At 44.2% G+C, this 24,068-nt stretch overlaps 2 protein-coding genes across 4 annotated transcripts; both read left to right on the top strand.

Annotated features, from left to right (window-relative positions):
• The first annotated feature begins 408 nt into the window (after window positions 1-408).
• Window positions 409-1,047, top strand: PLAC1 (placenta enriched 1). The gene has a single exon (XM_037820755.1). It carries the CDS (start codon window positions 409-411, stop codon window positions 1,045-1,047), a length of 639 nt encoding a protein of 212 aa, XP_037676683.1.
• Window positions 1,048-18,358: 17,311 nt separating this feature from the next.
• LOC119523054 lies at window positions 18,359-21,708 on the top strand. 3 transcript variants are annotated; one of them, XR_005214585.1, is made up of 4 exons: window positions 18,359-18,432; window positions 18,927-19,090; window positions 20,311-20,407; window positions 21,120-21,708. XR_005214585.1 is itself a non-coding variant. In XM_037821817.1 (2 exons), the coding sequence occupies exons 1-2, from the start codon at window positions 19,832-19,834 to the stop codon at window positions 21,154-21,156; spliced, it is 597 nt and encodes a 198-aa protein (XP_037677745.1). In that variant the 5' UTR covers window positions 19,097-19,831; the 3' UTR covers window positions 21,157-21,708. The 3 variants fall into 3 exon arrangements, 2 of the variants coding, with proteins under 2 accessions (XP_037677745.1, XP_037677744.1); XM_037821817.1 differs by lacking the exons at window positions 18,359-18,432; window positions 18,927-19,090 and having other exon boundaries at window positions 19,097-20,407; window positions 21,136-21,708; XM_037821816.1 differs by lacking the exons at window positions 18,359-18,432; window positions 18,927-19,090 and having other exon boundaries at window positions 19,097-20,407.
• The last annotated feature ends 2,360 nt before the right edge of the window (window positions 21,709-24,068 follow it).

Below are 24,068 nucleotides of genomic sequence, written 5' to 3'. Positions count from 1 at the left end.
AAGTGTTTCCAGCTTGAATTAGGCTGCATCTTCTGTCTCCTTGTTTAATGTTTGGCACAAAAACTGTTCTGTTGTTTCCTGTTGGGGTTACACACAAAGGGATGCCACTCTTGATCGGCATAGACTCTCATTCTACATATGAGGGATATGTGTTTTATACCAAAACAGTGTGGTAACGTCTATTAAAGAAGTCATCGTAGTCATCCAATAACAATGTTCCAGCAATGAAACTATAATTCAGTTCTCTCTCAATACAGGAATGTTTTTCTCTTCTTAATGCTTTTGGAATTGCCTTTTGCTTACAAAAATAATTATCATGTTTGAACTCTTGTGTTTTTTTGTGTTCTAGAAATCCTCACTGGAGAGCTTCCTGTTTCCTGTGGGTCCTTGCTTTGCTCCACTGCAGGGATGAAATTCTTCCAGTTGATTGGAGGGATGGTCCTTCTCACCTATTTGTTTGCAGCCTGTTCTGGACAAAATCCAGTGACTGTACTGTGCTCCACCGACTGGTTCATGGTCACGGTACACCCCTTGATGTTGAACAATGATGGGTATGTGCACTATCATGAATTACACCTGGGCCTGGGTTGCCTCGCCAACTACGTTCGGCCACATGCCTACCAGTTCACCTACCGTGTTAGTGAATGTGGCATCAGGGCCAAGGTCGTCTCTCAGGATATGATCATCTACAGCACTGAGTTATATTACAATTCAAAGGACACATCATCTAAGTACATGATCCCCGTGTCGTGTGCTGCCCCCCAACATTCTCCATGGCTCACTATGCCTCACTCAGTGGGTGTAGCCAGAGAAAGTCAGGCCACAGCTCAGAATGATGAGGGACCCTATGAAGTATTTGAGCTGTCACAGCCACGGTCCAGCCAAAGAAGACCCAACTGTGATTGTCCACCTTGTGTCTTCAACGAAGAGGAGCATTCCCAGACCCCAGGTCTCCAAGCAGAGGCTGAGGCAGCCCAGCCACTTTACTTTGCTGATAATGCTGAGGATTGGTCTCTTAGCTCATGTGATCTGGTCAGGCCCATATGATCCCCTTGCTTGGGGTCACCTTAGGGTGCTGTTTCTATAATTAGTATAATGGTCACTAAAACCAGACAAATGATACGCCCATACTATTTTCTAATGCCGGACAATGACGAGCCCATGTGGTACTCTGATGAGCACTTTTGAGAAAGGGCAGTCCATGGCACCAAATTCATGAATAAAGCTTTTATATCTTTTTAAAAAGAAAAACATAAAATTCAGATGGCATAAAAATATCATTTGGGCATTTTTATTTAATAAACACATAGACAGCTTTCACTATGGGCCACTCTTCTAAGTGTTTTACAAACTGTTCTAAGTGCTTTACAAACACAGATGTCTGGTCTGTTCTCTCTAGGAGGACTTATTTCTCCTTTAAGGTGCTCCAAGGAAGCTTTCCCCAAATGAATCCTTCCCTCTGCGTCCCTATTTCACTTAACCTCTGCACCACTCAACTTAGTCTTTGGTTGCATACCTTCCTTAGTTTCATCTATGGAAGGTGTGGGTGGCACTGATGATTCATAAACCACCCATGGATCTAAGAATCACTCACTCACATCCCACCAACTAGATGGCAAGCTCCTTGATGTCAAGGGCTGGATCTTAGGCTATACTCTCAAACCAATAGTATTTTGAAAGGAGTCTTTTGCCCTAACATAGGTGTTCAGAAAATTTTCACCAATATTTTAGTAGTCCATTAGATTTCACAACAGCTTAGAAAGAAAAAGATAAGTTAGTTTATTCAACAAAATATTCATCAAGTGTTGCTACATGCCAGGCAATGTTCTAGGCACTGAGGATATTGCCGTGAATATAAACTGAGGCTCAGAGAAATTGAGATCACACAGCTAGTAAACAAATAAATAAATAAACAAAGATAAATTCAGATAGTGACAAATGCTATGAAGAAATTAAAACAAGGTGATACAATTCATAGACAGAAAGTAGATTACAGGTTACTAGGGACCTGGGGAGGGGAAATGGGGGGTTGTTGCTTAATGGCTAAAGAATTTCTGTTTGTGGTGATGGAAAAATTTTAGTAATAGAGCTTGGTGATGGTAGCGCAACATTGTAAAAGTAATTAATGCCCCTGAGTTGTACACTTAAAATGGTTTAAAATGACAATTTTTGTGTTTATATGTTTCTGCAATAAAAAAATCAGTAAATTTTTTTAAAAATCCCCTGACTCTTCTTGAGGAAAACTAAGTAGTGGCCCGTGAAAATAGTACATTCATTCAACAAACATTTATCGAGCTTGTCCTATGTGCCCGGCATTTGAGGATGCAATGGTGAACAAAACCAACATGGTCTGGTGAGGGAGAGACAAGTAAAGAAACCTAGGGAGATAGAGGCTGATCCAGTTCAGAAAATGGACCTGTGCTGAGTGGAGACCTGGGCTGAGGCCACCAAAGAAACTGCAAGTATTCGAATCAAAAACAACAGTGGGGTGAGGGGTGGTGGTGATGGTGAGAGATGGAGCTAGAGAGGTTGCAGTATATGACAGTGTGCACAAGAGAAGTAGCAGTCCCTCCCCCTTCCTCTCTCTCTAGAAGTTTACAGATTGAGGAAACAACACTAAAACACATACAAATAACTTTGCAAACAACCAATAGCAGACCCATTAGACCTGATCATTGTCTGCAAGCTGTGCATATCACAACTGCAAGGGGCAATATTCATGTAGATATCTCCTGGAGTTGTATAATGTACCAGTCTTGGAAGAGACTCAAGACTTACATGGTAACAAATGGTAGTTACCAAGTGCCAGGAACATTATATGCATGAGCTCATTTAAACTTTACAGCAGCGCTGCAAGATAAAAATTCTTTTCCTTGTTTTATTAGAAGAGGAAACTGAGGCTTAGAAAAATTGAGGTCACATGCCTAATAACAGGAATCACTGGGGCTTACACCCAGATTTGTCTAGCTCCAAAGTCCAGTTTTCCCCTCTATACTCAGCATTCTCTTCCAGAGAAAAGTATTGCATGTGTATTGGAAAGTCCAGGAGGTTTTCCTGGTAGAGGTGGACAATTACTCCACTCTTAGAAGATGAGGAAGCTTTGGCTAAGAAAAGAAGAGGAAGGAGAGCATTCTTTGTGAGCATGAGCACTGGGACAGGGTGGAGAAGGTCACTGTGTTGGAGGGAGAACACTTAGAAGCTGATGCTCTAACCTAGATAAGAAGAGATGAGGAGAGCAGATGAGGGAAGGAGTTGAAAGGTAGGAAGAGAAAGGGAAAATTAGAACCATTTCAAGTGAAAAACAACAGGACTTCATTCATTTTAGCCCACAGGAAACTGTTAAATGTCTGTATAAGCCCCGTTAAGCAATAAACTAAATGGTGCAGGTAAATTTGGATCATGGAAACTCCAGGCCCTGGTACAGGCAGGACAAGCTTCAATGGAGGGTATAAGATTTGAGCTAAACCCTATTGTGTGAAAAAGAAGAGATGTAGTTAAAGAAGATATCACAATTTAGAGCCCTAGGAGCTCAGAAGCCATGGTAAGCTCCAGTTTTAAGTAAGGAAATTGGGGTGAGGGGAGAAGATAGGGGTGACGATGAGTCCAGGTTGGCCATGATGTTGAATTTGATATGATAGTGATGTGACGTCCAAGTGGATATGTCCAGGAATCAGCTCAAGAAATGAAGTTAGAACTCAAGTAAAGGGCCATTCAGCTTTGAAGGTCACGTGAATGCAGGTGATCAGGAGCACAGAATGAGAATTCATTACCATTCAATCTTTAAGGCACGGTTAGAAAAAGGATAGGAGGAGAAGAAGAGAAATCAAAGGAGACAGAAGAGAAGTGATCAGAGAAATGGTAGAAGTATGATTCACAGAATCCTAAGGAGGAGAGTTGAGAAAGTATAGTGGGCTTGTTTTAGTTTCCTAGGCTGCCCAAGCAAATACCATGAAATAGGTTGGCTTAAACAATGGAAATTTATTTGCTCATGGTTTTGAGGCTGGGAAAATGTTCAAATGAATGCATCATCAAGGTGATGCTTTTTTTTCCCCGAAGACCAGCTGCCAGTGATCCTTGGCTCCTCTGTCACATGGCAAGGCACATGATGGCATCTCTTAGTCTCTCCCTTCTCTTCTGGATTCTGTTGATGTCCAGCTTTTGGCTGCTCCCTCTGTGGCTTTGTTTTCTCTAATGTTTGAATTCACTCCCTTTATAAAGGACTCCAGTAACAGGATCAAGACCTATGCTGATTGCAGTGGGGCACACCTTAACTGAAATAGCCTCATCAAAAGATCCTACTTATGATGGGTCTACACCCACAGGAATGGATTAGATTTAAGAACATGTTTTTTTTCTGGGGTACATATAGCTCTAAACCAACACAGGGCTATAGTGTCTAGTGCAGTGGATAAACCAAGGCTTCATGAAATTGGAGCATTCAAACTGGACCTTACATGAGAGGTAGAATTGCATCAGATGAAGATGGAGGGCAAGGGCCTTCTGGACAAAGCGAGAATAGCAAGAACAAAGATGCAATGAAACACTATGGTCATAAGTCATATTTTACATGGGTTAATGTCTCAGTATAATTAGGCATAATTTTTCAAAATTCAATAGTAATCTGCACCTGTTGACTTGGACAGATAATTGCTCAGTAAAAGTGTACTTCAACCATTTCAGGTGAATGTTTGATCTTCTCAATTCTATTCTATCCTTCTTGAGCATGGGGGACCCTGTCTCCTATTTGTTGGTTTTGCCTTTCTTTTACATAGTTCTTGATGAAGGTACCCAGTAGGTGCTCAGTCAGTTGACTGACTGGTACGGCGAGAAGGCCTGGAAGTCCACGAGCATAGGAGCCATTCTAAAGATGGGAAGATAAAAAACGCCTTTAGAAAAAAAAATGTGTTTTGAATTGACTAATTTATTTGCCTTTTGAAATGCCACTCTTTTATTGTGGTAATGTTCATTTAATTTTTTAATTATAAAACTCTGTCCCATAGCATTAATCATATTTGCGATAGTAATAAGAAATGCTTTATTGCCATCAGCATTTTCACCTTTTATTCAATCTTGGGGAAAGCCAAAAATGCCTGAAACCATTTGTTATGTGAATTACTTGTCAAATATTTAAAAAATTAGAGCCATAATGAGATTTTTCACCCATAAAACGAGACTCAAAGTAATGTTTAAAGTTTTATTCCTATAGCCTGAAAATAGTAAGCCAGATTTAAAAAAAAAAAAACACTGTGTAAAGTATATGTAAATGTTGAAGAGCAAAGAGTACTTTATCCCTAATTTTAACCCATAGCCCATTTTGGAGATACATGTGAGTACCTCTATCTCTCCAATGCCCCACCAAAACTGAAAATCTGGTCAAGCATTTAACTAATCACCGTGCTAATCACATGTACACACACACTCACCATCCTTATAAAAAATACATTATCAAAGGACAAGTGTTTATTAAAAAGGAAAGGCTTTCACAGAAATGTCCTCTAATTCTAGTGTTAATCCCTATGATTGCTCTCAACAATTTCCTGTTTACATTGTAATTATGGCTGTTTATTCTAAACAAAAAGGAGAGAAAGAGACTTTGAGTCTTGTCATTGAAAAAAATGAGGTCAGATTTCAATTTATAAACTTACATTGGTTATACAATTACAAGACCTTCTGTATTAAGTATCTATTGCTGCATTACAAATTTCCTCAAAGCAACAAACATTTATCATCTCCCAGTTTTTGAGGGTCAGGAATCTGGGTGCGACTTAGCTGAGAGTGCCTCTGGCTCAGGTTCCCTCATGAGGTGTGCTTAAGTTTTCAGCCCCAGCTGCAGTCATCTCAACTGGGGGGCTGGAGAATCCACTTCCAAGCTCACTCAAGTGACTGATTGGAGGACACCTCAGTTCCACGCTTGCAGGCCTCTCCATCAGCTGCCCAAGTGTCCTCATGACATGGCAGCTGATAGAGAGGAGAGGGGAGGGGAGGGGAAGGGGAGAACCCAAGTCAGAAGCCACAACCTTTTTATAACCCAATCTCAGAAGTAACATTACATCACTTTTGCCATATTTAATTTGTTAGAATCAAGTCACTAGGTCTAGCCCACAAGCAAGGGGAGGTGATTACACAAGGGTATGAATACCAGGAAGCAGGGATCCCTGTGGACCCTTATAAAGGCCACCTAACACACCTTCAATCTGATCTTACTGGTGAACTCCATAGGTACGGCTTTCTTCAATTTATTTACATAAGTACAATTAATGACAGGACACAGCTGTGTGCAAAACCACTTGACATATCATTGCTGTACCCTTGCCTCAGTCAGTTCTATTTTCCTTCTCTTGGTAAAACAAGTCATACAAGCTACAAGTTACAGGACTAATTAATTGACGGGTAAAAATCGTTTCATAGGAAGCTGCCATTTATTTTGATAAGGGGACATTGACGAAAACATTTAAAGCCAAAGGAAAAAAAATGTAAAACGTAAAGCAAATAATAAAAATGATGATACTGGGTAGAGCTTTAAATGTTGTTTCTGATGCTATCCATTGTGGTGGTTTGGAACTGTATGTACCCCAGAAAATCACGTTCTTAAAGCTATTCCATTCCTGTGGGTGTAAACCTACTGCAAGTAGGACCTTTTGATGAGGTTACTTCAGTTAAGGTGTGGCCCAGGGTGGGTCTTAATCCTCTTACTGGAGTCCTTTATAAATGGGATGAAAGCAATGAAACCCAGAAGAGAAGGGAGAGACCAGCAGACACTGCCATGTGCCTCGCCATGTGATAGAGGAGTCCAGGATCCCTAGCAGCTGATCTTCAAGTAGAAAACATTATCTTGATGATGCCTTGGTTTGGACATTTTCATGGTCTCAAGACTGCGAGTTTGTGAGCTAATAAATTCCCACTGTTAAAAGCCAACCTATTTCTAGTGTATTGCTTCTGGCAGCCTAGCAAACTAAAACATCTGTTATTGGGGATTGAATCATGTTCCCCACATGTTCAAGTCTGAATCCCTCGTCCTGTGGGTGTGAACCCATTTGTAAATAGGGCCTTTGACGATGTTATTAGTTAAGGGGTGTCCAAACTGAAGGAGGGTGGGCCCTAATGCAATATGGCTGAAGTCCTTATAAGCAAAGGAAATTGAACACAGAAAGAGAAGCCATGAGGAGGAGCCAGTGGAATCCAGAAGAGAAAGAAGATGGCACCATGTGCATTGTCATGTGGCAGAAAAGTCAAGGAACCCCAAAGATTGCCAGCCAGCCAGAAGATACCTACCTGGGGAGAAAGCAAGCCTTTTAGCCTCTGAAACCATGAGCAAGTGAATTCCTGTTGCTAAGCCAACTCATTGTATGGTATTTATTTTAGCAGTCAGAAAACTAAAACATCCATATTAGCTACAGTATAAACTCTTTCAATAATCCTCTAATGTAATGTAATTCAGATCAGAGTATGACACATACGCACACACACATTTGTGGTATATATACCATATATATGGTATCTATGATGTGTATATATATCATAGTGAAGGTGTGTTTATATACATATGTGTATGTGCATGTGTGTGTACCACGCACCACTATTATCAAGTTTCTAAGGACAAGAGGCAGGGGACTGCTTAGTGATTTATTACATGAGTACTAACACAATGCTCCCATCATTTGCTGCATTGTGCTCCTTCAATTTTTTACTTCATTTTTATGCAGTTCCCAGCCATCTGGTGTGGCCATTGATGAGGTTTGTGTGACTTATCTGAAGGGCAATGTAAGAAATCGAAATAACTCACAGAATTATTAAATAACAGTTGCTGAGAAGAGCTAACTTGATATGGGCAGGTGGCGGGCTGACAGGAGGGCTCATAAACAGCTTTCCAGAAGTAAAGTGACAGGTCGAACTTTTGCTACATGGCTTTGTCAGCATTCATTTGTAGATGTTCTCTGACAAACCAGGGAATATTGCTCTGAGTCACAGAAGTAAATGCTAACACCAATTTTAAAAGGTAAAGGAGCATAAAAGAATCCCTGCCAGCTATCTAGAAACATACCATTCTAAGGCACTTACATTCTCCGGTGACTAGGCGGAATATTTAAATTGCCCAAGTTATTTCCAATGCTGTTTTCACTTTGTCCCACATACCCTATTATATAAACACCATGCTAATGTAAATTATTCACCTCTTAAAGTTACTTTCAATGTTTTTGGCTTTTCACCCAATACCTATTTCTTTCTATCTATCAAGGATTATTTTGAGATATCCAAAACTTAAACACGCACACATCTTTTTAAAAGGGTTTATTTTCCAAGTAATGCCCACAGAATATTTAGAAGTGCTTTCTAAATTGCATTTACATGGCAAAGTACTAAAAGAAACCCAGGGTGGGGAGAGAATGGACAAGTCCTAAAGCATGCTTTCTTTTGGGTCAGAGAAATTCCAGCCCTCCCCATACTGAGGGTGGGTCAAGTTAGGAACAAATTGACCCAAAAGTAAGCCTCAATGTCATCCCTACACTAACTCCCTGTAATAATTTACAGTACGCAATCAAAATAAAATAATCTATTCAAAAATCTTGTTCTTTTATGATCCAAATTGAAAATTAATTCTCATTTTCATTTCATGCATCTATTTAATTGTTCACTCCCCTAAGGTGGAGAAATCATACTTTCCTGATTACAGTCCGACACACCAAAATTCTCAATGCGTTGTGATATTTGGGTTACAGCAATTATGGGGAATATTTAAGTTTCCCAGATTGCTTTCAATGTTGTTTTAACTTCATGAAAATATTTTTAAATATTTGATTCTATCAAATCAGCACATGATATTAAGTTTCAGAATTTTTGATTACTTTTTTGCCTGGTATTTACTGGTATTTTAAAATATTTGTATGAGTAATTTACCAGGAAATTGATTAACTTTAAAGGCTGATTAAAATAGAGGCTTAGTCTTAATAGCTTGGTGTGCACATGATGAACGTGTGTGTGTGTGTGTGTGTGAGAGAGAGAGAGAGAGAGAGAGAAAAAAAAGAGAGAGGAAGGGAAGGAGGGAGGGAGAGAATAACTTCTGAAAAAATTTTCTTAATATCTAACACATCGCCTGATATATAGTAGACATACGATAAGTGGTATTTTTCCATCTTTTCTCTTCCCTAGTAAGAAAACTCATTCTGCTGTGGCATGGAGAAAGGGATATGATGATAAATCAGATAGTCGAGTTCATAGGGTTACCATATAAGCCAAGTAAATCTGTTGAAAACATCATTTTCATCATATCACATCCCTACTCAAGGCCCTTTAAAAGTTCCACACCATCCTGCAGCTCAAGTCAAAACTCCTTTGCCTATTTCCGTGCCCCTCCCCCAATAATTTGATTTTATCCTACTCATCCAGCTCAATCCCCAACTCCAATCTCAGCAAAGTGCTCAGAGGATACCTACAGACAGACACATCCCTACCCTCTAGAAGCTTACTGTCTGCTAGGAAGACAGTCTCAGAATTACTAGCTTCATTAATGTGCTGTGACAGGACAGAGGAAGCAGTTAACTCCAACTCTGAGGCCGTTAGAGAAGGCTTCAATGTGGAGGGGACATTTGAGCTGGGTCTTGAGGGATGAGAAAATGGGAGGAACAGGCATCTGGGGCCTAGAAGAACGAAGAGGTGTGGCTGGAGGGTGGGGGCTGCAGCCAGAGGGACAGATTGGAGTCAGGATGGATAGGGCCTTGAATTTAGGAGGTAAGCTTTTAGTTGTGTGATTTTTGAACCAAGCATTGATATGATCAGAGTTGTGTTTCCGGAGCAGAACTCAAGGGACAACTGGGAGCAGGGCAAAACTCAGCTGGGAGATCAGTGAGGGACTGGAAAAGGCTACCTGGATGATCTAAGGGTGGCAAATTGAGGGTTTAATGGGGGAGTTAATGCTTAATGGGTACAAAGTTTGGGGTGATGGAAAGGTTTTGGTAGTGAATGGTGGTGAGGGTGGCACAACATTGCGAATGTATTTAACACCACTGAATTGTGTACTTGAAAGTGGTTAAAATGGGAAATAATATGTTGTATATTTATTACGACAATAATTTTTTAAAAAGAAAAATTGAGGATCTGAACTAAAGGACAGATTGTCGGAATGGAGGAAAAGGACTTAGTTTTCTTTTTCTTCTTTCATCTTTATTTGTCTTTCTTTTTTGCCCGTGCCCTCACTCTCCAGCTTACCCTTGTTTTCACTCTTTCCTGCCTACAGCCTAGGCATTCCCTGGGGACTCTAGGCCAAAGAAGCTGCTGGGCTCTGGGTTTTAGGGCAATGCTAAAATTAAACACTGGCTTCAGATCTCCATCTCCCTTCTCATGCCAATGGATGGGGCTCATACTAGTCTTTAACAACAGCAAAATCCCACCTGATTTAAAACCCAACAGTTATTTTAAGATGCAGGAGGTAAAAGAAATGCCATTTTCCACCAGGCCTAGAAATTCTTCCTGTTAAGAAGTCTCATTTGAAAAAAAATGGCAAACAGTTATGTTGTGGGGACAAGAAGGAGAGCCGTGAGTGAATTCTGGATTCTTCAGTGTTAACATCCTTCATGTCAATGTAGCAGTTACACACAGTGACTTTCCTTCCTTCCCTATTTCAACAAAGGCTTTCACGATTTGGAAAACACATAGTTTTAAACTAAGGGTTTAAACAAAGATAGCACCCTTTGGCACCCTTCCATTTCCGGTTCCCACCTCCCCTCTCTATCCAGCAAGATATCATTTGCCCCCAGGAGTGTTTTCCTTTTACATAGCAAGATCCTGAAAGTGATGTCATTCAGTCTTGGCAGAACTGCGTGCTTTTCACAGGACCTCCTTGGTGCTGGTCACTGTTGGGTTTGTGTGTGTGTGTGTGTGTGTCCGTGTGCGGGGGGGGGAGGGGGGGGAGAGAGAGAACAACTGTCTAAATGTATTTCAGCCTCCCCCAACATGTTTACATTTCATATATTGACATTGCTATATATATCGGGTTTTTTCCCCTTTCTCTTTTTCATCATTAGGTAAGGCTCAATATAATGACCATGATTTGTAATGTCCAAATGGTGAACTCAAGTGACCAAATCTAGCCTAGAATGACCCCATTTTGGCCATCATGTACACAGGAGATGGGTATTCTGTCTCCATGCTCCAGTCATTATGCTTTGCTTGGTTGGTTCCCACTCTGTGCAAAGGAGAGCAATTCGTGGTCACGTGGAGGGCACTGGACAAAGATTTGAGGAAGGTTACACTGTAGGGCCAGCACCCTGTAAAGAGAGACAGGCCATCATGCACCCCTTCATTATGGGTCTCCTTTACTGCAAAGATCTGATCATTTCTATCATCTGAGACAGTCTTTGATTTAATGGGGAGAAAAATCCAGGAATAATTAAGACAATAATAGTGCACATCCAACCAAAAACACGACATGCCATGTTTAAAAAAGAAATTCTGGCAGTATTGGAGGTAGTGAATTCAGCATCTTTGAAGAGGGAAAAGAGACCTGGAAATCAAAACCAACAGCCATCCATGACTTACTAAGCTCCTCTTCGGCAGAAAGGAAAAATCTACTCATTCATTCTACTTTTTCCTAGTGAGATCATGGGGGTGGGAGAAGTGAAGATTTGAAATTTTTTCCCTAAAGTTCCAAGTTTCACAAAGAGCTATTTTTATCATAATTAATTTCATAAAATAAAATATAAATTACCAAATGGCGCTATCTTTTTGTTTCACCTGACAGTAGTAGGATAAGCATTAATATATAGTTACCACTCACTACTAGCCTTTGCTTGAACCCTTAAAAATTCCTTTATGAATAACACAGTAGAAGCTTCATAGTATGATTCCAGTTGTTTTCTTTCTGTTAAATCTGTAACTCTATCCTGATTTTATCTCCGAAGACTTCTAGATATTTACGACATAAGGAAAGACTTGTTTTCCCTAACTGCAGGCCTTCATAAAAAACAAAATCATAAAAGGTGTTTCTATTCTTTAAAAATGTTAAGTTCTAGATATTTTCTTTATAATTTAAAAAAGAATCCTCAATTCAACTTGATGCCCTAGTATCTATTTCCAAAGCTTCATTCGCAATTGCTTTCCAGAAAACACTTTCCATAAATTATTGCCAATACTTTGTCATGCCTAACTTCCTTGCTAAATATCTCCAGTCTAGAACTAATTTATTTTTCTCAGCTGTGCCTTCAGAGCCTTCCTTCAAATCTATTGCCAAACTCTCCTCCCTCAGCTGACTGTAATTATTTCTTATCAGGGCAATTTCTGAATATTTCTTGGAAGAAAATAGGAAGAAAAATTGTGTGCTATTTTTCTGAAAACACCCACGTTGGAACAGTACATCAGAAATGACACACACACACACACACACACACACACAAAGATGGTATCCATTTCACTAAGGTTTCCTAGCTGCCCTATGAGAAGCCGTCTGGCCTGACTACTAACCCTGGTGAGCTGTGACCAGTTTCTGATCCCAGGATGAGTTTTTGAACACTTCTTAGGGCAACTTATGTTTTGTCAAGTTAGGGCCTACTAAATGAGAAGCCATTTGCAGAATCAGGGTTTGCTTCAGAGGTCCTAAGAAACCCTAAGAAAAATCCTTGAAACATCATATTTGAAAAATATTTGAAGATTGTTCACTTGAGTAAATACTTAAGCCTGCCCTCCCTAACTTTCTCCGGCCTCGAGCCATATTACTCACCCTCAAAGAATTCATCAATATTCAACCCGCTCTCTAATTTGCTGATGAAGCAAAAGGAGTTTAATAAAGAAAGCTGTTGCAATTTTTCTTTAGAGGACATGTCACAGACTCAAATTTAACTTAACAGAGCTGGACTCTTCATCCCTTCCACTAATTTAGGTAAAGAAACGAATGCTTCGATGCAGTTAGATCAACCAAAGCAAATTCACCCACGAAGAGGAGCCTCAAAAGCCCAGGGAAGTCCTTCACCCCAAGGACACCGGAGCTTTATAAATGATCGATCTATCTGAGGATTTAGAAGCTTGTTCAGTCACGTCTGACAGCCCAGCAAACTCGCAGCCCTGTCCGCGAAGGGTTTTTGAAGACGTTAATCGGGAAATTGTAATGTTTAGCACCCACCGAAACCGTACAAGTCACTGCAGTTTTAAAACCTTTCCTGAAAAGAAAACCTTGGTCTGTAAAATGTTTTTAGTTCACTTTTCAAAACAGCTTTGCAGATCCTGGAAAATTCTACCTCCCCCCCCACGACTCCCCCCAAAAGAAAGCTGCAGACGCCAGCGAAAGGCCACTCAACCCTTGCAAAACCTTGGGTCTGCGGGATCGCCCAGGCAAAGAAATTCAGTTTCAGATTTTACATCACAGCTACAGAAACATCACAGTTAAGATGCATGCCAGGGTTAAGTAAGTCAAGAAACTCAAGCGCCGCGTACCGCGAAATCGGTGGTTTTATTTTTTAATACTCGTTTCGTGTGCATGTGTGTTTTTCACTGTTGCTATTTTCTTTTGTCACCTGATTTTTTTTCCCCCAGCTCCGGGCGCGGCTCTCCACTACCCCGCGCGCAGGCCACAGACCGAGACAGCCTCGACCTCCCTTGGGGAGTGCGGGGACGCCGGCCGCTGCGGCGTGGGCCCCCACGCGGTTCAGCTCTGCGTGGCCGGCTGCGATCCTCTTTGCTCCGTGGCGCCGGCGGCCCGGGCGCGGCTGAGCCGACCGAGTGGGAGTAGATCCGGTGGTCGCTGGGAGCCACGGGGACGCACGGCAGCGCGCTGTGAGCAGAGGGGCCGTGACCACAGGGTCCCCCTCTGACACGGGACTTTTCGGGCCTCCCCCTGCCCCCCACCCTCTGCCCCGGCCATCTGGGCTGGCTGCGCCCCCCACGCAGCACCCTCCTGCTGGCCTGACCGCTGGGATCCAGGCGGCCCAATCCGCGCCCATCCGGGCACCCCCACCCCCCACCCCCCCTTCCCACCCTCTCCCTACCACACTTCCTCACCCCACCCCCATCTCCTTCCCACTCCACCTCCCGGATGGCGAGCGCGCTCGGCCGCTCCTCCGCAGCGCAAAGCGCCCGGCTGCCCACCTGCCCCCAGATTCTCATGGCCCCTCCACGTGCCCTGGGCTGGGGTCGCTGCAGGCCAGCGCTACCCATTGCTCTTCCCATCCGGAACCCGCTTGGTTTGAGCCCAGTCTTCGCAGATTTGTCCCATTCGGGACAGGGAGAGAGAAAGAAGGCGCGTTTGTTTTCTTAGACAGCGTTCAGGTGCTCTTTTATAAGGAGTTTCTCCCAGGTTTTTTATTATGACAGTTTGCAAATATACAGAAAGTTGCAGGAGCAGTACAGTGAACGCCCGTTAACCCCCGCCTGGATGCCACAACTGTTAACGCATTCCAACACTTGCTTCCTCTCTCTGTCGCTCAGAGAATGTGTGTGTGTGTGTGTGTGTGTGTGTGTGTGTGTGTTGGTTGCATCATTTGAAAATTGCAGACGTGACGTTTCTCCTCTCTCCACTTCACGTATCTTCTAAGAATAAGGACATCTTCCTATCTACCTTGAATTCCATTCTCACACCTAAGAAAATTAACTCTCGGTCCCTAATGGCCCCTACCATCCAGGAGCCCTTAGGCTCCTTTCCCTCCTGTTTCCCCACTTCAGTCTTAAAATCAGTTTCCCTTCTTGGACTGGGCACATTTTTGGACAACTGTTCCCTCCCCCCTTACTCGATCCTCCCACCCCACCCCCCTCCCAAAGCGGACGGCTAGGGCGTACAGGGCTCGCCTTGTCCCAGCGGGCCTCTTGACTTAAGAGCTTGGCAGGGTGGGGAGGGTGGGGGAAGGTAGGGGAGTTCCTACAGATATGGACTCAAATGCGTGAGGAGAGAGCTACAGTCACGCGGTCGGGGACCCCCGTTTCCTCTCCAAACCACTTCAGGTTCCCTCGGCTCAATCACCTTGTGCCCTCTGGGCAGCTTAGAGAACACCACGCGGGTACCCGGTGCGGGTGGGGATGGGGGGGCAGGCGTCCACTGGGTGGGTCTCTGGGTGCTCTCTATGCTTTCGTGTGCCTTTGGCTTTACCATTTTCCATTGTCCCTCTTTCTCCCTAGACCCCCCTCTCTTAGTCTCGGTATCAGCTATTCCGGGCGCCCGGTGTCCTTCTCGGCCCTTCCCGGCTGCGGGGCCAAGGCTGTGGCGTCGAGCGCCTGCACACACACTCCCAGCTTGCCTGGGTTCCCGCTTTTCCCCTCCCCCCTTCCACCCCCTGGCCCCGGGAGAAGTGCAAGGAAGGGGGCTGGGGAGCCTGAGCACCGCGTGGCCACGCCCCCCGAGCCGGCTTTTTCTAGGGCCGCTCCGGGAGGATCCTCGCTGGCAGCACTGCACGCCTCCCTGGGTGCGCGCTGCTCCGGCCCCTCACTCCGCTCCGTCTCCGCCCAGCCGCTCTCCTCCAAGCTTCAGCTGCAGCCAGCCTGAGAGCGCGCCTTCCGCGCCGCGCCCCGGCTCCCGGCTCTCCGCACCCGCCTCTCCGTCCCTGTTGCTCAGTGCCTGTCCCCTCGCGCCCCGCGACCTCGCCGTCTCCTCAGTCCCGGCCCGGCTCTCTTCGCTCACTCGCTCGCTCTCGCTCTCCCGCCCTCTTCCTTCCTCCCTTTTGCTTGCTTGCTCGTTCGCTAGCTCTCAGACGCGGCGAAGCAGCTTCGCAGGAAAATCCCAGAAACCTTTGCAAAAAGCTTGCAGTGAAATTTAAGAAGTTCTTCGATTTCGGCGCCATTTTCGAGTGGAGCGAGAGGTGACATGCGATTTATTTTTAAGGGACTTGTTGGCTGGCATTTTTCCGGATTGTAACGTTGATTACGGCAGGCTGAGAAAATCTGATGACAATTCTGGAAAAGTTCTGCGTTGTTCTGGGTTATAAAACACGTTTGGGGGCCGGGGTGGGGGCGCAACAGACCTTTAAAATGTTTAGAAAATGAGTGCGGCCAGGAAAATTCTCAGGAGACGGGCTGGGAAAAAACCAAACATGGAGGGGCGGGGAGAGAAAACTGAGGAAGGGGCAGTGACCGACTGTCAGCCTCGCCAAGGTCGGGAGCCACTGGTTTTAACAGAATGTAAATGGACTTTTCGTAACTTTTATTTGCTAACGGTAAAATCTGTCTTGGAAATAAATGTGTGATTAATTTTGCATTGTCTCTCCCGAGTTAAAACTTTCCAGGTTGTTTAGTTTTCCCTGTAGGAAACTTGACATTGGGAAAGTTTGGCACTAATGAGCTCAGGGAAGCCACATCGTGCGTTTAGGGTGGGGGTGGAGTGGGGGTGGGGAAGAAAGGCATCTGCAAAATTAAAAGACAAAACGTTGTAAAATATGGACAGAGGAAGGGGCGTATTCCTTGGCTCTTAAATGATTTGACCAAACACATTTCAGTTCAGAAGGGAGGTGGGGCTATGGGTGACTCGAAGTATCGATTCTTTGTCTATTATATCAGCGAATGATCCTCTCCTGAAGTGACAAGACGCTTCTTTGTAATCTCTTTTCGTAAGTAAATTTCACTCTAAAGGAAAATCCGTTAACTAAGAGGGAGACGTGGCTTTTTAGGGACGTAAGTCGTTGTACTGTCACGGGAAGAGAAGAAAGCGGTTAAGTACAAATGAATTCGATTCCAGTGAGTTTGCAGGGGAATTTGGAAGGGACTTTCGCCTTTGACACCAATGCTATTTCTAATAAACTTTTGTTTTTCTCGTAAACAACTAAGGAAAAGTTAAATTGGGGGTGACTTTAACATCAGATGTGATGGCGCACGTATTTGTGATGAATATAAGATATTTAATCGAGAGAAGGTTGTGGATTTTTAAAGTATAATTGTGCATCTGCTAAACATGTTTTTTTTTTCTTTTTAAGGGCAACCAAGGACGTTTTTTCCTTCATTAATCCCTAATGTCAATTCAAAAGTTGTTTGTAAAATCGCATAGCTGAAACAAAATGAAAGTTAGAGCCGCTAAATTGTATGTCTCAGTCTAGGGAGTGGGGTCATTATTATTAATGACCTTGTTTACCATGATGTAAATACTGTGTTTGTTAACACTGGATCCCAGCCTGTGGTGTTGTGTATTTTATACTTAGTCTCATTAAACACTCTGCATGTCTTCTCAGCTAATAAATAGGACACAACATTTCCTTCTGTTTCATAAAAACCTAAGTGATTTTTAAATAGAAAAAAACACCTAGCAGACTTGGATACTTTACATGTCTATATATTACTTGTATTGAAATGTATGTTAACTTTCAAAACCATTACAGTTTTGTGCCCGCTTTGTTGTTTTAAAAGGTTTATGACTGAGGATTTTAGGATAATTTTTTGTGTGCTTAATTGAATATTTTGTTTAAACAATAGGGAGGAAGTGCAGTTATCTTATTGCTCACGTGTGTACATTTTAAAAAGGAAAAAATGGTATCTAATGAGTTAATCATTAAGGAGTATGCACAGTGCCAGCCATTTCAGGATGTGAAAGAATTTCTGTGGAACTGCTCGAGACAGGAAAGAGTGATGACATCAATTATTCAAACATTTTGATTTATGTTTTGATAGGTGACTTTGATAGGTATACATTATTTGAAGATAAGTTTGAGTAAACCCAGTTTTATATGTAAATATCCATATAGCTCAGCTACAGAAAGTTATCTCTCATTCTTTGATGCCTTTAAAAATAGCTCAAGGCAGGCTGTTTGCTGTAAGAATGAAACATTGGGGGAGTCCAAGAGGACACCTGATGCTTGTATAGACGGATGTATATTTACAAGATGTAGTATACCTCCTTTAAGCCATCTATATCTATTTCCAATAAATAAGAGTTTCTTTTAAAATAGAGACAATGAATGAGACTCATAATGAATGGGATTTACAATATGCAGCAGGAAGAAGTTTAACTGAGACTTTGAAACTGGGAAGAGTGATCCAGATGTTGCCAATTTGCCTCAATTTATTTAATCTCATTATTCGTCTACTCTCAGAGGTAATTCCTCCCCCTTAATTCCCATCTCCCACCCCTCTACACTTTTCCAAGGTTCAGGGTGTGGGGGGGGAGCCACACCCTTCACCCCATCTGCAGATCCTGGAAAGCAAACGGTGAAATTATTTTTTTTAAGTACATCAATTTATAACGCATTCGTGTCTTACTCATAAGCTGTGCTTCATTACTCACCATTGGGTGGACGGGACTGGGCTTCTTCCAGTCACCTTGTCTTTCTTGGCCCACAGGTACCCCAGAGTGACCACACACACCCCCTTTCGTTGACTCCGAGTGGATGCAGCAGCAATTCATGTTTTGAAGTGCTCTAAATGGTTCAAAACGTGAGGCGCTGCTACATCCCCTCGCGGGGAAGGTAGAAGGTGGGGATCTGCAGGACGCGTGCTGTTGCCAGGCACCCGCTCCCTGCCAGGCCCGCTCATGTGCAGGTAGGTGAGCCGGAGGCTTCTGTCTCTCTTACGCTTCTCCCCGCACCTTTCCCCGCCCTCGCAGCGCGGCCAGAGTCGGGGGGAGGGCGCCCTCGCGGAGGGTGCCACTGCTCCCGGGGCGTGGAGCGGCTGTGCGCAGTGGGGGTGGGGGGGTGGGGGGCGGCGAGCCGCGCGCAGGCGGTGGGCGCGGGAGGACCGGCGCGATGCCCCCGCTCTCGGCCGTGCCCTAGCAGCGGGAACAGTACTGCAGTGGGTGATCAGTGCTCTGGAGTATTGTTCCTGCTGCCCGGGCAAGGCTGGGACTCCCGCACGGGCCCATCCACTAGGTAAGTCTCAGTCCTTCGCCTGCAGTGTCTGCCCTGGAAGCAGCGAGGCCCGGGACTTTCTTTGGTCGCTTTGGGCGGACTCGTTTCCTCCATCAAACGTTTGCCGGTCTTTGACTATGTGAATGGGTGTGAAAGATGCTTCATTTAGCGTCCCCTTTCCTTAACCAGGTAAAATGTAAGCTATTGGAAAAATCCCCTCCCGATTCCTTAGAATACCACTCACACGGCAAACCTGGAGAGAGCACACCTTCAGTCCCCCCACATTAAATGGGGATCATAAAAGATGTCAGGGGAGGCAAGCAAGCAGTCTCCACGCCGTTCTGCGGTTCCTGGTAAGTGGCTCACATCCTCCGTGCGGAAGGGACTTGGGAGTCCAGGAAAGATGAAAATGACTGGCCCCCTTCCCCACATCCTCCCTTCCCTCAGCTTTGTTGGAGGAGCCTCCATTGAGCTTGGGCAGCGAGGAAGTGGGATCAGGAGGGGCAGGGAGGGCGGGAACCCTAGGGGCAGCTCTGGAATGAAGTTTTGCGTTTCTAGCATCTTCTCGCACCCCTCTCCCCCCCGCCAAAAAATAAAATAAAATAAAATAAAACAAAACAAAATCTGCTCCCGGAATTCCACCCTGGAGGCGTCGACCCCAGGAACCCTTTGTCGCCTCGGGGACTCACAGGAGGGATTGCCCCCCACCGGCCGGACACTGGCTCGACTGTATGGTAGCACGTGAGCTGTTGATACAGGGGCCCTTCGCGACTCCAAACTCTGGACGCTGTTGCTAATAGGTGCTGCCCATCTGTCGACCGCTAAAGCCATGTCCACCACTGGCTGGCTGGCCCTTTGAGCGTTCGCTGAGGAAAGCGGGTCCCGAGTCAGTTAGGAGCCTGACAGCTGGCCTAGAAAAGAGAGGACTAATTCTGTGGCGGGGGTCTGACTTTTCCTGGGAAAAATAACTTCAGGCATACATCTATTTGATCTGGCTCATGGATAAGTAAAGGACTATTGTCAAAGACGAAGGGAGGTGTAGAGTCTTTCCCACACTCCTTGTCATCTTAAAAATACAAAGACCTCTTGTCGATATGGGCTGCCTTGAACTGGCCTTCCGGGGGCCCGGGAACGGGGCCAGTTGGGGGAGGCCTGGGGTTGCAGGTAACCCGGGGCTGGGAGTCAGCTCTAGCCGCCTCAAAAGCCCGCTCTCTCCCCGACTCCGTGGCGCCGGAGCTAGTGCGTGGGAGCTGTTTGGGCCCTTCCGCCGGCGGGGACCCTCGGGTTCCCAGGGACGCCTTGGCCCGGCGGTCTTTGCCGAGCTCCGGCTCCTCGCGGCCGCCCCAGCCCGATTCCCCGGTCTAGAAAGCCCAGAGTTGGCCACCGCCGTGCCCTGCCTCGCCCCAGGGCCCCTCAGGCCCCCAATCCGGAGACGGAAGCGGCGAACAGGAACCCGCATCCGCCTTTCTTCGCCCTTGGGGATCAGGGAGGCATCTCCGGATCCCCCTTCTGCCTCTTTACCAGCTTCCTTTCTCCCTTTTCTCCCCACTGCGCACGGTCCCCCTGGAGCCAGAAGGACCTGTGCCACCCGGCGCTCGAGGCGCGCAGCCCTCCGGGAAGACCATGCCCACGCCACCCGGCTGCCTCCAGTGGGCGCCCGCAGGACCCAGGTGAGAGGTCCGGCCGGTTGGGCACCGCGAGGGGCGGAGAGCCGAGAGCAAGTCCTGCCTAGAGGACGTTGCCTTCCAGCAGCAAAGGGGCCCTTTGCCCAGGGCTCCCAAGAGGCAGCGAAACGGAGCTCTCTGATAGGGCGGTGCCTTTTTCTAACTTAAAACACACATCTTTGACCTTTACTTACACGCTCGAAGTTGCAGTGTTGCCTAGATTTTCCTCCAAGGACAAAAAAAAAAAAAAAAAAAAAAAAAGTGAATAAAGCAATATTATAGCCAAACATTTCTGTGTCGATTAAGACAATGGCAATTCGTTCCAGACTATAAATTAAGTTCTTTAACAACTCTCTGAGGTATTGTTTAAAATTGTTTTCCAACATTGCTAAACGCGCATCATAATGTGAGGGGGACTTGCATAAAGTGAATCGATTTCTAGTTGGTTGACTAATCGATCCAATGGTATCACCTTCAACGAGGCACCTTTCCATTGTTTTCTCATTTTTCACCCAGCACATGTTATTAGCAAGGAAGCTGCATGCACACAGCATTTTATGAAGTTTATTAGACAGACATGGCCCTTAAACTGTAAAAAGCTTACAATGCTGTCCTAACTCTAAAATTCGACATTTCTGTCATCTGTGGGACAAGATAGGTATATAGGTTGCTTTTATAAGCTAGAATTCAACGTAATTTATTTTTATTTTAATCACAGGAATTTTTTTTTGAAGGCTTCCAGCATCCCGAGTTAGCAGTACAGATTTTTTTTTCAACAAAGGAACACTACATCAACACTTTTGCACAGGATCTGAACACAGAAAAGACTCCTGTTTCAAGAATTCAGCCCTCTCTCCCAAAGTCTAATTTATATGCATTTTTAACTCACTAGATATTGAAAACCACCTAAGTGCCCCACAATATGGGGATAAACTATAATCAATCACTCAGTGTAATATTATACATCATTTAAAGCTGTTATTGGAAAATGTTTTATGATCTGTAAGCTGAAATAATCCTCTCCCACCATTTCTTTTGTCCTGCTGCTCCCCCATAGCCAAGCTTCTTTATTCCAGTTGGCATGTAAACTTGTTTTTCCTGCCAAATGAGTCAGTTGCGATGGGAACGTCAATTGACTTGAACAGATGTGTGTCAATGTTACTTCAAAAACTAGATGCCAGTAACCAGGGCCACAAGACAGGCAGTGATGGCAACTCTGTAAAAAGTGCTGGGAGATGGAATGATTGTATGCTGCTTTTGATTTCCCTTAATATGGGCAACTATCCAATTAAAAACAACAACCTAATAAGGACTCTGCAGTGCAAATTATTTTGCTAATTGTTTTCAAACACCATACTTATAAAATTTCCAAAGCAGGTGGGGCAGCAGGGGGCTGGGTTTGTTCTCAGAAAGAAAACAGGGCCCTACACAGGTGGAAAGTTAACTTAGAGGCAACTTTCTTTCCTGAGAGACTGTGCAAGATGAAAATAAAAATAGATTCAAAAAAGCATTTTTTGGAAGATCAATGAAAGTGTGATTGATGGAAAGTAAAGACTTGGATCAGGGGCTAGCTCCACATGGGCATAAATATTTAGAGATCAAGTGTTCCTGTTGGCCTGCAATATTAGTTATCCTCATAACCCTAGAACTTTATAATATATACAGTTGCATTTAGGATTATTACATTCCTCTTATATGAAAAGCAGAGTATGTATACACCAATTGTAGCAAATATGTATCTCCCTCCCACCCTATGCCCCACTCACACCTATTAATTACTGCTCTGCAAATGAACAAGTATCTACTAGCTCTTTCATAGTACTTCACTTATCTGCCCCCACTGCAGTCCTCTCCCGCCTCACCAGGGAGCTCTTAGGCAGGTTCAAAAAGGCTTTGACCCCTGTGTGGAGAGGATCCCTAGAAAAGCTTCCATTTCCTGTGTTTGCCCCGGCTGTGGAGCAATCCCCTTACGCTCCAGATCTTTATAATCTGAGCAATTGGCAGGGGTTTGGGAAGGTGGCCCTGGCTTCACCGCTAGAGTCAGGGATCCCTGCACGGCACAACATACTGAGAGCCTTGAATGCTTTGAAGTATGATTCTCCCTGGGCAGCCCCCTCACTTGTTCCCCATCGCTACCCCACTTCCCCCCACCTGCTGTCCGGATCAGACCATTATGCCAAGATAAGACCTTTTAAAGGCCTGATCACAAAAACTCAATAATCAGAGCTGTGCCTTTGTATTGTGCTTTTACATACGTTTCCAGATACTTTCATATTTTCTGTTTGTAACAACCTGGAAACGTAAATAGGATAAGGCAGGCAATATAACAATTACAGACAAGAAACAGGTTTCTGGAGGTAAAGGATTCTCTCAGGCTAGGCCTCTTCCCCCAGCCTGGTGCTATGCTCCTTATGTCATTATCTGTTCATCAGAACCAACTACACAAGAGTGACTAGAGCGAGAAATGGAGTTGAATTAGTATGTTTGGTTAGAAAAATTCAAGGTGAAACTGACTAGCCCTATAATGAGCTTTTGCCCCCCCCCCCCCCACTGGACACTTCCTGGGTTGAGGCCCAAGATTGGCCCCAGGATTACTAAATAGTGACTGTAAGTTACCCAGTGTACAAGTCAACCACACAAACCGAAACACATGATTTAAGCTCACTTAAAATCTCTGGCCTGTGTTTGATGTTTTCTATAGATTCATCCAAATTAATCTTAAGGAAACAAACTGAATGTGCAACTCCAGGGAATAATTTAATTTAGTCGCGCACCCTATGGAACCTTTTCCAACCATGCCAAATAATTATTACCAAGGCTATGTAGAAACCTAGAGAATGCTTACGATATCAAGTTTAAAAAATCAGGGCCGCAAAATCACATGGCCACTGCAATTACAGCTATTGAAAAGTGGGTCCACATAGGAGCAGAACTGGAAGGCACATACAAAGCCAAACATGCTTGTCACTTAAAGGTGTTGGGATTAGAACGGAAGTTTTTTTCTTTCTTTACTTTTCCGAAGTTTCTGCCGTGCTTTTGTTGTTGTTTTTGTTATTGTTTTGTTGTCAAACATCATTCTCTAAAAAGTCTTTAGGGGTCAGGGGTGGTACAGAAATTTGGGGTCAAGGATGCACAGACCTCAGACATCTCGGGGATCATCATGTCACCAGATACCACTGTGCACTTGTGACAGATTGATAACTGAAAGGTCTGAGAGCCACTCATCTTCATAGCAGTACATGTGGTAAGTGTTAAAAGAGCAATCAATGAAAAGGCCAAAGAAAAGTGGGTCCTGAGCAAGGAAGGAAATGGTTGCCATGGAGGTGGGGGGAGTTGTATTTTAGGAATTTAATAGGAGATGGGGGTCAGACTTTGTGTCTTTATTGCTTTAAGTTTCTATTTAATGAATTGAAACTTACATAGCATGTAAGATTTTATATTCATGCTAAGACGTTGACAAAGTACTTATGATCCAACAAATAATAACTGGAAAAATATTAACTATAAGTATTAAAGACACAGCTTCATCTTTACTATGTTGAGTTCACACAAGTGGTCAGGAAAAATGACATTCCCAGAAAAAGAATACACAAAGATGCTCATTTCATTATTTTTAAGGATAGAAATTAGGCACGTCCTGAATGACCAACAACAAAGGATGGAATAA

This window comes from Choloepus didactylus, chromosome X (genome assembly GCF_015220235.1).
Source record: "Choloepus didactylus isolate mChoDid1 chromosome X, mChoDid1.pri, whole genome shotgun sequence".
NCBI lineage: Eukaryota > Metazoa > Chordata > Mammalia > Pilosa > Megalonychidae > Choloepus > Choloepus didactylus.
This window is presented reverse-complemented; position numbering and strand designations above follow the sequence as displayed.

Bases quoted from the DNA above. Each gene is read 5' to 3' on its own strand.
- PLAC1 (XM_037820755.1), top strand. From the start codon at position 409: ATGAAATTCTTCCAGTTGATTGGAGGGATGGTCCTTCTCACCTATTTG.
- LOC119523054 (XM_037821816.1), top strand. From the start codon at position 19,832: ATGGGCTGCCTTGAACTGGCCTTCCGGGGGCCCGGGAACGGGGCCAGT. The intron at 20,408-21,119 runs GTGAGAGGTCCG...TTTTAATCACAG, and splicing joins TGGGCGCCCGCAGGACCCAG to GAATTTTTTTTTGAAGGCTT.